A 16,042-nucleotide genomic window follows, 5' to 3' on the forward strand; every position below is an offset into this window, starting at 1 on the left:
GCTGATGCCTTCTTGCTTTCACACTCCAGTTCACAGGTTTCTGGTATATCCTCTAGAATCTTTGTTCAATAGTCATTCATGTTAAGTCACAGTCAGTCTATAATGTTTAAACAAATTTTTAAGAATACACTGCCATTAGTACCGTTTATCACATAGATCTTTTCATTGTTGTTCTGTTGTTTGTTTGTTTTTCTGTTTTTGAGACCAGGTTTCTCTGTAGCCTTGGCTGTCCTGGAACTCATTCTATAAACCAGGGTGTCCTCGAACTGGGAATCCTCTTGTCTCTCTGCCTTCCAAGGGCTAGGATTAAAGGCATGTGCCACCATACCCAGCTCACCGTAGATCTTAAAGAATGAAGAAGACATCTTTCTATTGCAGACTTTGAAACTGTTGTGTATAATTTTTGACAGAATGGTATTAGTATTTCACTTGTTAATATAGCTGAAGATAGAGTTTTAAAAGGAAGTTACTAAATGCCACAACAGCACTGAAGGCTGTTCACAAGCTTACTATGTATGCTTAGCAATAGAACACCTGCATAGGTTCGGTCCCCTCCACTGAAAAAAAAAAAGAATGCAGTTGTACAGCCACTATGGTACATGTCTGGAAACTGAGTTAGGAAGGTTGCCTCAGGTCCAGTTTCAGCCAGGGGTCTATAGCATGTGTCTATTTCAAAAAAGTTTACACAAATCTATTTAGGAAGTAGCTATTCAATAGGGATGTTAGTCATAGTTAAAGTTAGGATAGCATCGAGGAATTAGAACAGCATGGGTAGATGTGTGCTTTGTCATGCCAGGGTCCTAGGCTTGCCGATGCTGATGGCTAAGCCATGCCTATTTCCCTTTTTCATTGGTAGAATTAATGCACTTTCTTATCCCTTTTCTTATGCATTGTTTACTATCAAGAAGACCTGGTTATATAAAAGCATTTCAGAAGACCTACACCTATGTTTTCCTGAGATATGAAGTTAATGAGATTAAAATGATGTGACCATGTTAAGAAATTCATCTTACCATTTAAATAACTTCTTGGGTCTCAAGGGGTGTAGCTTAGAGGTATGGCACATTTGAGGCCTTGTTTGATGCATAGAATCTTTTTAATACCATAAAAATGCATTCTGGTTTTTTTGGTTTGTTTTTTAAGACAGGGTTTCTCTGTGTATCCTTGGCTGTCCTCGACTCACTTTTTAGATCAGGCTGGCCTTGAACTCACAGAGATTCGTGTGCCTCTGCCTCTGCCTCCCAAGTGCTGGGACTACAGGCATGTGCCACAGTGCCCAGCTGCATTCTGATATTTTTGAGAAAAGTAGTTGCATTGTAACAAAATTATGTATGGGCATTTCATTTCTTTTCTTTCTTTCTTTCTTTCTTTCTTTTTTTTCTTTTCTCTCCTAGTTTCATAGGGCTTTTGTTTTCCCTTTGTCAAATTTTAAAAAATTTATTTTGCTAAGCATGTGCTCTCCGCCTTTCCCTTCCTTCATGATGGCTTCTCTTCCCTCCTTTTAAGCATTGTGGAATGTTTATAATAGTGTTTCTGTTATGTTCCATAGTACTGTCTGTTTGTAAACTATATAGATTGTTAAAGACGATATCAGTCTTTCAAGTACTGTGCCTTGAGTACTTGTGCTGCCTTGTACACCCTTTGACTTTCATTAAGTGCTTTTATGAAACTTACAGAGGGTAGGTCAGATATATATGTTACCTAGTACTAATCAGGCTAAGTGACTGTAAACATTTCCAGGCTCCTTCACAGGCTTTGTGACAGAAAGCTTCTGAAGGTCACATTTGCAGTTTGCTTACTGGAGATTAATTTCCATTTTTCAGTTAGATTTTTGTGAAGCAGTTCTAGAATGTATGTTGAATTACTTGAGCTTCATGGCGTTGTTGTTGTGAGGCTCTTAGAGCCTCATCATCAGTGTCAGTAAGTGCGTAAAGTTGTCTGAGGCACATGGAGTGTCCCATGCCTACGCCTCACATTACAGTTCCATGTAGGGAGCCTAGCTTGACATCAGCAATAGCTCTATTGCCTTCCGTGTCTTGAAACTTTTCTGCATTTTGCTTGAATGTTGGCAGTTATTTTACCAATGACCTAATACATGTGTTGTAAGTGCTGACCACAGGCCTCCTATCCGTGTTCATTGGACAGCAGCAAAACAAGGTAGCAGTACCTTAAACTTGCATCAGGATAAGTAGTCTAACATAATGTACAGGCTCTTCTACGTAGAAAATAACTAAGAGCTAAGAGAAGATTAACTACAGTTTGGAATCAGATAGAAAATAGAAGTGACCCTATAGAAAAGAATAGTCCTTTTAGAAAGTGTTATCGCATCCCTCTCCTCCCCTACCCCGCAACCAGTGCCTCTATCAAGATTCACTGGGTGGTAGATTGTATTTTATGACTTTTAAAAAATAGAACAAAATAAAATAGAAGACGCCATTGCAATATAACCATCACTTTTATACTTTAAAAAAATTAACTTAAAATAAGGTATACTGTCTTACAGATAAAGAGTTATATGCTTGGATGAAGTGTGTGAAAGGACAGCCTCATGATCATAAACATTTAATGCCAACTCAAATTATACCTGGTTCTGGTAAGTCTGCGTCTGCTTGCTTCCCTGTGTGTTACAGTAGACAGGACGAGCACCTGCAGCTTTGTTTCCTGAGTGTAATGATGTGCACCTGTAACGTCGGCGTCTGAGAGGCTAAGGTTGCTCTGTGTGTTTGAGGACAATCTTGGTAACATACATAGCAGGTATTAGATTATCATCTCCCCTCTCCCCCCAAAATTAAAAACAAAACAAAACAACCAACCTAACAAGCATGTAATAGAGTGGAAAAGTATGGTTTAAATAATAATACCTTGTTCAAAATTATAGGAACACTTAAGTTTAATAAAGTTAGGGGGAAAAGTCTTTCCAGAATCAATGAAGAAAACTACAAAAAAACTATGAAAGGAGGGGACTGAATAATGATAAAGTTTAAGTTGTACTGAGACTTTCTACAAGTTGTGAGCATACTGTGATATCTTAATAATTAGACAGTAAGGAAGTGAATATAAATTTGGTTGGTGGTAGTTCTGTAATACCTAGGTATCTGTAAAAGTACTGAGTCATAACTGGTAAGAAATCAAAAGGTCACATGCACTCTGCTGCTACAAGTTCGTAAACACACTAAAAGTATGCTTTTTAACAACCAGTGTGATCTCTACTAACTGCTGGTTCTTTTTACAGTGTTGACAGATCTTCTTGATGCCATGCACATTCTTAGGGAAAAATATGGTATTAAATCCCATTGCCACTGTACTAACAAACAGAATTTACAAGTTGGAAATTTTCCTACAATGAATGGTGTGTCTCAAGTAAGTAGAAAATTCCCTGTTCACATCCAACACACAGTTACATGACACAGCTTAGGGTATTTGAAACTCAGTTAATAGCCAGGCATGGTAGGTAGGTTTTTAATTATAGCATCTAGGAAGCTGGAGCCATATTGCTGTGAATTCAGGTTCTAGATTAGTCTGGGATATACTGTGGGACTATCTCAAAAGAAAAAAAAGCTCTACTCTAGGTTTGTGTTTCTGTATTACTTATGTAAATTTTTTACAGTGACTGCTTTTAAGTCTGAATAACTGAGGAAATAGTGTTAAACGTTGAACTGTCTTTACCCTTGTAGGTGCTTCAGAATGTCCTTAATCACAGTAGTAAAACTCCCCTGTGTGTGCCCGAGTCTCAGCAGCAGGACACCCCCCAGAAGTCTCAGAGTAACGGCAGTAGCAGCCCTGGAAGTGTGAGCACAGACAGTAGATTGACACCCCCGGAGTCCCAGTCCCCGCTGCACTGGCTAGCCGACCTTGCTGAGCAAAAAGCCAGAGAGGAAAAACAAGGTAACTCTAACCACTCAAGCTTACATTAAAGGGTTGCAGTGTGAACACCAGTGCTCATGACGAGTAAATAATTTTCTGTGGTGCTTTAATTCAGTTACAGCTTAGGATTAAGAAAGTATTTGCCTTCTTTTATTAGGAGGCAGCTCTCCCTAAGATTGAGATCAAAGTTAGTTACATACTCATTTATGAATGGAGCTTGCAAAAGCACCAGAGCACTGCATTTGTAAATTAACTGTACTTTCGGCTAGTGTTTAACTAATTTTACTAACAACTAAGCACTCAGCTATAAGCCTGGGTTAGTTTGCTTGAAGGGATTGACCCTGTCTAGTTTGTGATCAGGCAAATGAGTCAGTGCTACAGCAGGTTCTGATTCATTATACTTTAGTATTAAATGTGTGCTAAGTTTTTGTTAAATTTTATTTTAGAAAACAAAGAATTTGCTCTTGAAAAAGAAATTAAAGAAGATGGAGAAGAAGATGCCTCTGATTCTCCAAATGGCAGCACATCACCTCCAGCATCCCAGAACAGTGAACAGGGCTCCACCCTCCGCGATCTGCTGACCACAACAGCTGGCAAGCTTCGTGTGGGCTCCACAGACGCTGGCATCGCCTTTGCGCCAGTGTATTCAATGGGACCCTCAGTGAGTGATGGGCAGCTTCTGTTTATTAGTTTGGGCTTTACACATGCTGTGCAAGTGCCCCACCTTTTAGCTAGCTATACGTCTAGCCTCTGCTTTTAAATTTGGGCCTTAAATTTGTATAGAGATTTGATAGTTAACTATGGTTCTAACAAAACGATGAAATGTGCTAAATTGCTAGGCCTGTTGTCCAACTCTAACTTAAAACCTGGAGTTTTCCTTAGTTTTTCAGGATGGGATGTTGGAGAAGGCACCTTGAGTGCAAGAGAATGATAAAATAACTCCACAGCAAAAAATGTTATGTGTGTAAATTACACAGAAATGTCTGTAGAGTGCTTGCAAAACAGGAAACAGAATAACCAGTCCAAGGAGATAAAGTGCTATAGTTTACTTTTAATGTATATGGAGGGTTCCTATCCCCTCACTCTGCCTGAGGCGCACACCCCTGTGCTCCTGAATTCCTCAGAGCTGGGAGTTTCCTGTATCACCAATCTCAGGGCCCTCATGGTTTTCAGAAGTTGTTTGGTTTTCTTAACAGAGTGGCAAAAGCGGACGGAGTATGCCTAACATTCTTGATGACATCATTGCTTCAGTTGTTGAAAACAAAATTCCACCAAATAAAACATCCAAGATAAAATCAGAGCCTAATGAAGAACCTAAAGAAAGCCAACACTCTGCCGAGAATGAAAGCAATAAGTTACACAGTGATATTCCACATTCTTGGATGTGTGACCAGCATATTTTATGGCTTAAGGATTACAAGAACAGCAATAACTGGAAACTTTTCAAAGAGTGCTGGCGACGAGGACAGGTAAATATGTTACACTGACTCACACACTCTCCACGGACCTGAAAAGAAGTAGATAGAAAACTTTTTTCCTATGGGGAAAAGAAGGACCCTCCAAAATATCAGATTAACAAAATTATTATGTCTGGATTTTTGTTTTTGTCCAGATTACATAATTTTACAAGGAAGTAAATTATTCATCAGATAGTTTTAGTTAATGAGTAGACATGCAGTAGTAATGTGTTTACAAAATTAGCTCACTCTTGTTCTGATATGTGTTTTAAGTCTTTTATTGGTACGCTAATATTAATAGTAATTGTCTTGGTGAAAATGTAGGTACTTTTCATTTTAATGCTAATGAAACATTTAAAAAATGCTTTGTTTCTTTTTTTTTTTTTTTTTTTTTTTTTTTTTTTTTTTTTTACCTGTAATAGGCTTAGGTTTTCCTACACTCTGTGCAATGCCCCAACTGCGTCAGATCTTTTTTCTGGTTTTGGAATTTTGAGACAGGGTCCTTCAGTGTAGTTTTGGCTGTCCTGGGACTCACCATGTAGACAAGGCTGGCCTTGAACCCACAGAAATCCACCTGCCTGTGCCTCCCAAGTGCTGGGATAAAAGACGTGTGCCACCACACCAAGCCCCATTTCATCAAATCTTAAATACCGAGTTTTATTATTTCCTTTTGCCCAGATAAAATTGGTTTTCCAAATGATCAAAGTCTGACTTAATGCTTTCTATGCACTTCCAATATCAAGTACCTACATTAGTACAGAAATTATGAACGGTCTTAATTACTTGCCTCATGGTATTATATTGCTTAGTTTGTTTTTTTTTCTCTTTGAAACACATTACTATATTTTTATTTTTTTTTTAACCTTTGTGTGTTATTTATATGTTTGTGTTCATGTGTGCTGCATACCAGTGCATGCAAATGTCAGTGGACCACTTTCAGGAGTCAGGTCTTTCTTGGTGCATTCTAGGGACTGAGCTCAGCGCATCAGCTTTGGCTATAAGCACTTTGACCAGCTGAACCACTTCGCCATACTATACAGTTATTAGATACCGAGTACTTAGTTAAGGACATAAAACTTAGTAGGATTTGTTAAAGTGACTAAGAACATTTTACTACAGCCATTCTTAGTCTTTTAGTCACCCATCCCATTGGTAAAAATGGTCATTCAATCGAAAACAGCAGCACTGAACACCAGCTAGGTTTTGCATATACACAGGACTGATGTCATGTGTCTTTTTTTTTTTTCTTTTGAGACTACTTGAATCTGCCACCACTGTTGAATTGAACATTTGAACACTTCATTTTATGTTGGGACCTTTTGATAGGAAACACTCAGATGAATATTTTTATGAACGTGTTAAAGGTTTTAAGAATGTTATGAAGAAGAGCCGAGAATGGCTAAGCCAGGTACCAAGTCAAACAAGTCAGTATGAATTTCTTAGGCTTTGAGTTAAATTTACTAGTTGAACAAGGAAGCAGTTAACATAGACTAGTTATTGCAAAACTCTAGAGTTGGTTGTCTTTTTATGAACCTGGAAGAGGATGGTAAAGAAATCACTGTCTAGCTTCAATAGAAGGTGCACCCAGTCCTATTACAACTTGATATCCCAAGGGGGGGTTGACATCCATGGTCTCCCCTTCTCTGAGGTAAAAAGTATAGGAGTAATGGGGAAGGGAGGAGAGAGGGGGCATGGGAGGAGAGGAGAGAGGGGAAGTCCCAAACAGGATGTAAAGTAATAAGTAAACTAATTAATGAGAAAGAGGAGGAATTGTATCAGACAAAATCCAGATTCTTTAAGAACAAATTTCAGTTGTCTCTGGCTTTCTTTGGTCCAATCAGTATTACCTTCTGGACCAGCAAAGAAGCTCAGTTTGAATAGCTGGTATAAGATTAAAAAGCTGCATTAAACCTTTTGTTGTACTGTGAAAAAAAAAAAAAAAAGAGAAAGGATATACACAGCTTAAGGTATTCACAATGAACGTTTTTATATATCAAGGAATTTTTAATGTATATTGAAGGTGATAGCTACAATTGGCAATTTTAAAAAATGACAGAGCAGTAGATAGTTACAGGAGGGTAATACCAGAGGTGAGAGGTCTGATTAGGAAGTCTTGAGCTGTTTCACTAAGATGACGACAGCAGCTTTAGAATTCTACTTAGAATTATTTCAGTATACTAACTGTCTGTTTAAAGATTGGTAAATGACCTGATGGACGGACTTTTATATAGGAACTGTAGTGTATGATTTGCCTGCAATAATTACATAATATCTAGACCTATTTTAAAAGTTGAACATATTATTAACTGATTGAAACAGTGTTTAGTGGCGCACTCAACTAGATTTCTCAGTGAGTTTTGTTTTGATTTACATTTTATTTATGTGTATGGGTGTTTTGCTTGCACATATGTCTGTGTACCGTTTGCATGGCTGGTGCTGTGAAGGCCAGAAGAGGGCATTGAATCCCTTGAAACTGGAGTTACAGGTGTTTGTGAACCACTAAGGAGGTCCTGGGAATCAAACCCAGGTCCTTAACTGCTGAGCTATCTCTGCAGCTCTTCGTTTTGTTTGGAGACTGCTCACTATAGAGCCCCAGCTGGCCTGGAACCCATTGTGTGGACCAGATTCACAGTCATCCAGCTTGAGTTGGGTCTTCAAAAATTTATTTTGTAATTAAAAATTTTATCCTGAGGCTTTTCTTTTATGATGAAGTTTTAAATGTCTTAGAAAATGAATGTCTTTTAGAGATTCTTACATGTCACAGTTTTGTAAGTTCTTTATATTGCTGAACTATATTATTGGGAATAAAAATTGAATAATTTATCAGCTGAAAAAGTAACAGGTATTTTTATATAATTACAATTTTTAGATGTAGTAAATCTTTAATTACTTGGTTTTTAGTCAAACATTGCTACACAGTTTGATTTCATGATCTCTAAGAAGCAAGATTCATTTATAGTCACATTAAGCTTAAAGTGTCGTGTCATGCCTGTAGCCGCAAAAGACAGCGTATCTTTAGTGCTGTAAACTCAGTGTACACAGTGTTTTGATCTTTTTTTTCCTGGTACTGCATATATTGCATATTTACAAATAGTTTATATAGCATCTATAGGAAATTTACCTATAGATATGAGACTCCAAAATATTTCTGAGACCCATAAGTGCAATCTTCAGACTTCTTTTTCTGAAAATTTCTCTCTGTTGAAACTTCTGTATAAAAACGTGACTTTGTTGGCTGTAGAGTACTCCGTATTGAGGAGCCTGACGCTGGAGGAGAGCGTACGCCATGTTGCAAAAGCCCCGTCACAGAATAAAAAAGAGGCCAAATAAATAAATGGCACCATTGTTGCCACAGCACTCTCTGATTGTTGTCATTGACATGCCAGCATCTTCCCACGCCCAGAACTGTTTAAGTAACTGCCTCTGTGTTTACAACTGTCACTTAACAGTGCCGTCCATTTGCGTGTGCACTTAAGCTTTGAAGTGTCTAGGCACCTTTTAACTGTTAATTGTTATATATTGTCTTTATTTGTAAGCCTGCAGTGGTTTCCGGCGTGCATAAGAAAATGAACATTAGCTTGTGGAAGGCAGAGTCAATTAGTCTGGACTTTGGGGACCACCAAGCTGATCTCCTGAACTGCAAAGACAGCATTGTTTCAAATGCCAATGTTAAGGAGTTCTGGGATGGTTTTGAAGAAGTTTCAAGTATGTTATTTTTTCACTATTGTCTAACTTATTGCTAACACAATTTAAATTCTTTACTTGTAAAGCATCCATATTAACATTGTTATTCACTAAAGAGAGAAAGATACCTACAGACACACATGCACACCTGAAGGTAGTGACACTCAACTGTGTCCTCAGCACTTACTTAACAAAGACACGAAGTGGTAGAGTACTAGGTCACTCTTGGCTACTTAGTGAATTTCAGGCCAGCTGACCTAAATAAGACCCTGTCTGTAAAAGGCAAAAAATAATTTAGAAGCAAAATAGTGGTTCATAATCCAAATTCTAGTCCAATTTTCCTTTAGCTTTGACATAATTTAAGCTGTATTTTCTAATATGGAATTTTGGTAACTCCTCAAAATTGTTGAAGTTAAATTATATAGTTTATATTAAATACTTTGAAAATTAAAATGTATAAATTAAGACTAATATTAACAAATATAAGTTCTGAAGAGTAATTTCTTTTTTATACTGTACTTAGTTAATGCACGTATCCTAGATTAAACTCTTGGGGCTAGAGAACTTAGCAACCCTTGCAGAGGACCTGAGTTCAGGATCTGCCTTTGGTAGCTCAAAGCTCCCTTTAAGTACCTTTAGCTCCAGGAGATGCAGCTCTCTCTTCAAACTTCCCTGAATGTCTGCGTGCAAGCGCAGACACGCATACACAAACGCATGCACACGCGGGCACGCACTAAATCTAAAATGTCATTACTGCTGCATGATTGATTACATGAAGAAGATTCAACTAGTGCCTGTGAATCGTCTGTGTAGAGAAATGTAATCATTCCCATTTCTTTCTCAAACACTAATAAAAAGGGCCAAGTTATATTTTAAATAACTAACTCCTGTCTTTATAGAACGTCAGAAAAACAAAAGTGGAGAAACAGTAGTGTTAAAGTTGAAAGACTGCCCATCTGGAGAAGACTTCAAAACCATGATGCCAGCAAGGTATATCGTGGGAAGTTGAGCTTGCTTGTTCCCAGCATAAGTAACTACTAATATAAACGTTAAGGGTCTTTGCTTTTGTTTATTTGTTTTGTTTTTCTCAATAAAAATAAATAACTAAAAAACAAAACTAGGACTCTGTAGCCTCATCAAGGGGAAGACTTTGTACTGAGAAACACTTGTGTTGGGGCATTGTGGTGTCCTATTGAAGGCCTCCCTCTTTCTGGGCCTTTTGCCTATTGTTGTGTTTAGGGAAGCACTATTGAAACGTTAGTATCGTGTATGCCTTATTTCTCCCTTGCACACTGCATCCAGTTTAGACTGAAGGGATTTTAAAATAGTGTTGCCTAATTAAGGACAGGATATTATAGTGTTCTTAAAAACTTAAGAATTTTGTACTTCCTGCCAGTGGTGGCGCATGCCTTTCATCCTAGTACTGGGGAGGCAGAGGCAGGCAGATCTCTGAGTTTGAAGCCAGCCTGGTCTACAGAGTGAGTTCAAGGACAGCCAAGGCTACACAGAGAAACCCTGTCTCAAAACAAATTCCCCAACCTCCCCACCCAAAAAATTGTGCAAAATATTTTAAATGCAAATCTACATCCAAAAGAAAGTTGTATTGTTGTCTTTAGATATGAAGACTTTTTAAGAAGTCTGCCATTGCCAGAATATTGCAACCCAGAAGGGAAGTTAAATTTGGCCTCTCATTTGCCTGCGTTCTTTGTACGCCCTGATCTAGGACCCAGGTTGTGCAGTGCGTATGGTAAGTATACATTCATATTTCTCTTTAAGTTGGGATTCTATGGGAGTTTAACAGACTATAATGTCCAAAATCAAATTGTCCAATGATTTTTACTTATTAGTAAACCTGTTCTTTTAATATCAAGTAATATTATAGGAAATAACAATATGCTTGAGTAATACTTCTTAATTCCTTGTGGCATTTCTATTGATAGTTTTAGAGGCTAGTTTTTAGGGGCAAGTATTTTTAAGGCAAATAAACCAAAATTGTAATTAAATTATGATAAATTGTTCTGTGTGCATAATATCGTACATTTTCAGTTGGGTGCTATACTCTGCAATAAAAGGTCTGATTTCCTACCCAGGTGTTGCTGCTGCTAAGGATCATGATATAGGAACCACAAACCTTCACATTGAAGCTTCTGACGTTGTGAATATTCTTGTCTATGTCGGCATAGCAAGAGGAAATGGTGTTCTCTCAAAAGCAGGTACGGAAAGCTAAAGAGCCAGCCATGCCACAGGTGCTGGCACAGTACATCGGAGGGAGTCTATCCTTCGCTCCTGAAATTACTTTTCCTGTTTCTCATGTACAAGAAATAGTAATTTTAAAAGTAAATACTTTGCTGACCCTGGTGGCACATGCCTTTAATCCCAGCACTTGGAGGCAGAGGCAGTTGGATCTCTGAGTTCAGGACAGCCCTGTCTTGAAAAACCAAAAAATATGCTTTTGTTTGATCCTTTGTTTTTACTAAGTACTGTGTTTCTGAACACATTTTGTTAAACTCGTTCTGACACTCTGTCACACCATCTCACTCAGTCTTGTCTTGATACTTGGTTGTTTCCTTCACTCTCTCTGACCATCCTTCACCCACCTCCCATTGTGGTGGTGGTAGTGCTGCTGTCTCTTCACATTTTGGTGCAATGCTCACCTAATTCTGACACTTCACGGCCATACTCTAGGTCGCTTGTCAGTTTCGTCTGTAGCTTAGAGTAGATCGACAGTTGAGTGACGAAGCTGTTAGAGATAAGGGAGTAGTTGTCATCCGCCCTGTATTTTGTGTGCATTTGACAGTAACCTGTGATCTCATCTTTCCCCTTGCTGGAAGTAAGGCTTTGCTCACTTGGCTTCTTAACTTTCATTTCTGACTGTAATGAAACACTCCCAACCCTATTCTGCCCAGAAGAACTGGAGAGTGGCACTTCAGTTGTAGTTCCAGCCTGAGTAACTTTCAGTTCAGATTACGTATCCTTTCTAAATCTGTGATGCTGCACTTAGTTGCCTCTTCTATACGTCATTGTGCTGTTTTATTTATACAAGTGTACATATGCATACAGTACTTACAGAGGCCAGAAGAGGGCATAGGACTGACTGGAACTGGAGTTAGAAAATGGCCGTGAGTGTGCTGGGAAGCTAAGCAAGCCTATGTCCTCTGCAGAGCAGCAAGCTCTAGCTGTGGAACCATTTCTTTTCCCTCTACTGTACTTAAATGTCTCCTTTAGCACCTTTTTCACTGTGAGGAGCTTAAAGCCTGCTGCTTGTGGTATTATTTATTCATGGGCTAAGGCACTGCTGGGTCTCTCTGACTTGTCCTTATTCCCATCTTCCTGTTGCTAGCATATTTGCTCTTTTGAGAAAACTATATTTTAAAAGTCCATGACTTTTAATCATTATTTTATAGATGTTCACAAAGGAATGTGTGTGGATTATGTTCATAATTAAACATTCAAGAAATATGAGTGTACTTGAACATACTGACATATGTAAAGCTCATGCTTCTCCTATAGTAGCTTTCCTGTCTCTTCAAGTGTAGTTTAGATGGTTATCTCATCCTGTAACAGCTCTTCGTTTACCAGTGGAACATTACCCTACTCTAGTCAGCCATGCTCATCTTACTGGTGATCCATCCCTCTTTCTTGATTTTATAGGTTTACTTGGGAAAGTTGGGACTACCAATCCATGAGTGAGAAATGTACCTTTATTTAATGTATTGTGGGTATTTTTTTTCTGTTGTTGTCATTTGTTTATTTTGAGGTAATGTTTGGCTTACATGGGTCTCCAGCTTTGCACTTGGTATATGTATAGCCCAGGCTGGCCCTCATTCAGTCCACGTCAGCCCTTCTGCCTCTGCTGGGATTATAGGAATGCACCAACACGTGGCCAAACCTGTCATTGCAAATACATTTGTGTGTGTGTGTGTGTGTGTGTGTGTGTGTGTGTGTGTGTGTGTGTGTGTGTGTGTGTGTATCCTCTTAAAATGCAGTTTTAAAGTAACCTAAAGAAGTATAGAATTTTATAATAAACCTGTAAAATTGTTCATTTTGTTATTTTTTTCATTAATTAGGAGGAAATTTTTTCATAGCTAACATTTAAAGACAAAGTAGTCTCTTACTGCTTTCATGTTGATACAACAGCATTTATTAAATGTGTTTAATTTATGTAAGTTTATTAAGACCTTCTGGAACTCCATGAAGTCCTGACTTTTTAAACAACCCTCTCACACACACCCCCAAGAAAAAAACCTCTGTTGTTTGTCCACTGAACATCTAATAAGTACTTTACATAAGAAACCTTTGCAGCCAGATTTGATTTAGGAAACATCTGATACATCCTTTGGAGTAGACAGTATTTAAAATACAGAAAACACACTGGAGAAATGGCTCAATGGGCACTCATTGCTCTTCCAGAGAACCCGAGTTCAGTTCCCAGCAGCCACGTGGCAGTGCATAATTGCCTGTAACTCCAAATCCAGGACACCGGATTTCTTGTGCATTTCCAAGGCTACAGGCACACACATGGTACACATACATGCAAACACGTGCTTATACACATTAAACCAACACATTTTAAAACAACATGGAAAATTTTGCTATACTCTTCATACTTGAAATGCCTAAAGTTATTTGTGTTCTTCAAACTTCCTTATGTAGATCTGGAGATGTCCAGCGTGCCAATATGTATGACTTCCTTAAAATCATACATAGCTTTATGAAGAAAACAGTTTGCATGTGATGACAGATTTTCCATAATAAGGACTGAGGTGCTGTTGAAATGAACCAGAATACTTATTAGTAGCCAGGACGAAACAAACCCACTCACATAACTAAGCCTGTTTACTCACTTCACTAAACCTTTTCCCTCAAAAATAAAATGAAGGGAATGGTTCTTGTTGGCCCTACTTGGTAGTTATAGGACTCAAATAATAAATGTTTAAAAAAAATAACTTTGTAGGTTAAGAAATGCCTTGAGGGCTGGAGAGATGGCTCCGAGGTTAAGAGCACTGTCTGTTCTTCCAAAGGTCCTGAGTTCAATTTCCGGCAACCACATGGTGGTTCACAACCATCTATAATGAGATTTGGTGTCATCTTCTGGCCTGCAGGCACACATGTGGTACAGAATACTGTATAAATAATAAATAAATAAACCTTTTAAAAAAGAAATAAATGCCTTGAGTTTATGACATTGTTTAGACCATCCCTGAGACAGAAACTTACTTATTTTGAAACTAAATTTCTAGTTCGAGAGTTAGATGCTCTGTCTCAGAAGGGAAATCACTGTTTCTCTTCCTGTGGACTATGAGTTTCTAAATAAGGCCCCTGCTTCCCCTAACAGTCTTGAGTGTGTAACTGGGTTTACCCTTGAGAGTGTCTTTGTCTAGAAGCTAAGACAAGAAGATAGTGAGTTAGAATCCAGACTTTGTTGCACAGCAAGTTCCAGATTAGCCTGGGCTATAAATTGACACCATGCCTAAGAAAACAAAACAAAAACAAAAAGGTCTCCTGATCTGATAATCCGCCGTAGAAGGTTCAGCTTTCTGGTAGCCTTTACTGACCAATTGAAAATAATTTCCCATGTTTCAGGAATACTTAAGAAATTTGAAGAAGAAGAATTGGATGATATTTTAAGGAAAAGATTAAAGGATTCGAGTGAAATACCTGGTGCTCTATGGCATATTTATGCTGGCAAAGATCTTGACAAGATAAGGGAATTTCTTCAAAAGGTATAATTAAAATTCCAAAGAATCCTACTTCTACTTTGAGCATGGACTAATCATTTAATTTACCTTTTTTAGGTATCCTATAATATAAGCTAATTTAAACATTGTTTCATTCTTTTTAGTGCTTTACTGAGTTTCAAAAGGTCTTTATATGGGGCTAGAGAGATAGCTCAGTAGTTAAGATCACTTGCTGCTCTTCCAGAGGACCCAGGATCATTCCCAGCACCCATGTGGCAGCTCCCAACTGTCTGTAACTCCAGTTCCAAAGGACCTGATAATACTATTCTGTCCTCTAAGAGCACCAGACACATATGTGGTGTACATACACACACACACACACACACACACGTAGGCAAAACACCCAAAAACATAAATTATAAAAATAAGTAAATCAACAATTTTTTAGAGTTGCTTTTTCGTGGTTTTAAAGCCCATTTTATTTTGTTTATCTTGAAAGGTTTTTAAATAATGCTTCTGTGATCTATGTGGAAGATCCTTGCAAATCATTACCTTATACCAGGATACCTAAAAGTGTTTTAGCCTAAAACATAATAACTGTACTTTTAAAAGCCAGCTTTTTATTAACTATAAATAGTTTCTTGGAATGTCAGGTCACTAAGTTTAAAACAAGTACTTTATCTTTGTATGTACCTTTATGAGGCATGGAGTCCATGAAGTTTGGCTTTGGAGAGAAAAGCAGGCAAGTAGTTTGTTCTCATCTGTGTGATGAGGAAATAAACATAAGGAAGAAAACCAAATGAATGAGAGTTTCACAGTACAAAGAGGTGGTCAAAATGGACAGTGAACACTGTTAACACTGGTAGTGTTTTATTATCCTTTGGCTTTTTAAAATAATTGCAGATTATTATGTTATTCCTGTTGCTGTTGTTTTGAGACAGATTTTCAATTTGTAGCTCTGACTGGCCTGGAACCCACTAGGTAGAACAAGTAGGCCTCTAATTCAGAAAGATCCAGCTGCCTCTAGAGTCCTGGGATAAAAGATGTGCTCTACCACAGCCTAGCTTTATTTTCTGAGAATTAAGAATAGGCACCTCGTGGTAGCACACACCTGTAATCCCAGTGCTCAAGGAGACAGAGGCAAGCGAATCTCTGTGAGTTTGAGGCCAGCCTGGTCAACAAAGTGAGTCCAGGACAGCCAAGGATACACAGACAAACCTTGTCTCAAAAAAACCGAAAATAATAGTAATGGTGATGAGAGGAGGAGGAGGAGGAGGAAAGAATAGTCATTGAGTTTTTTGTTTTGAAATTTATTTTTATGTGTATAGATGTTTTGCCTGCTTGTATGTCTGTACCATG

General features: G+C 38.1%; 1 protein-coding gene across 4 annotated transcripts in view; it reads left to right on the forward strand.

Moving 5' to 3' along the window:
- Positions 1 to 16,042, forward strand: part of Jmjd1c (jumonji domain containing 1C) — a 160,550-nt gene that overhangs the window by 136,456 nt on the left and 8,052 nt on the right. For all 4 annotated transcript variants that reach the window (XM_051153179.1, XM_051153178.1, XM_051153177.1 and 1 more), the window contains 10 exons: positions 2,504 to 2,593; positions 3,233 to 3,360; positions 3,675 to 3,885; positions 4,311 to 4,525; positions 5,061 to 5,333; positions 8,858 to 9,026; positions 9,905 to 9,995; positions 10,622 to 10,752; positions 11,096 to 11,218; positions 14,589 to 14,728. In XM_051153179.1, the coding sequence (XP_051009136.1) occupies positions 2,504 to 2,593; positions 3,233 to 3,360; positions 3,675 to 3,885; positions 4,311 to 4,525; positions 5,061 to 5,333; positions 8,858 to 9,026; positions 9,905 to 9,995; positions 10,622 to 10,752; positions 11,096 to 11,218; positions 14,589 to 14,728 (1,571 nt within the window). The remainder of the gene's footprint in view (positions 1 to 2,503; positions 2,594 to 3,232; positions 3,361 to 3,674; positions 3,886 to 4,310; positions 4,526 to 5,060; positions 5,334 to 8,857; positions 9,027 to 9,904; positions 9,996 to 10,621; positions 10,753 to 11,095; positions 11,219 to 14,588; positions 14,729 to 16,042) is intronic.

This window comes from Acomys russatus, chromosome 11, assembly GCF_903995435.1.
Source record: "Acomys russatus chromosome 11, mAcoRus1.1, whole genome shotgun sequence".
Classification (NCBI taxonomy): Eukaryota; Metazoa; Chordata; class Mammalia; order Rodentia; family Muridae; genus Acomys; species Acomys russatus.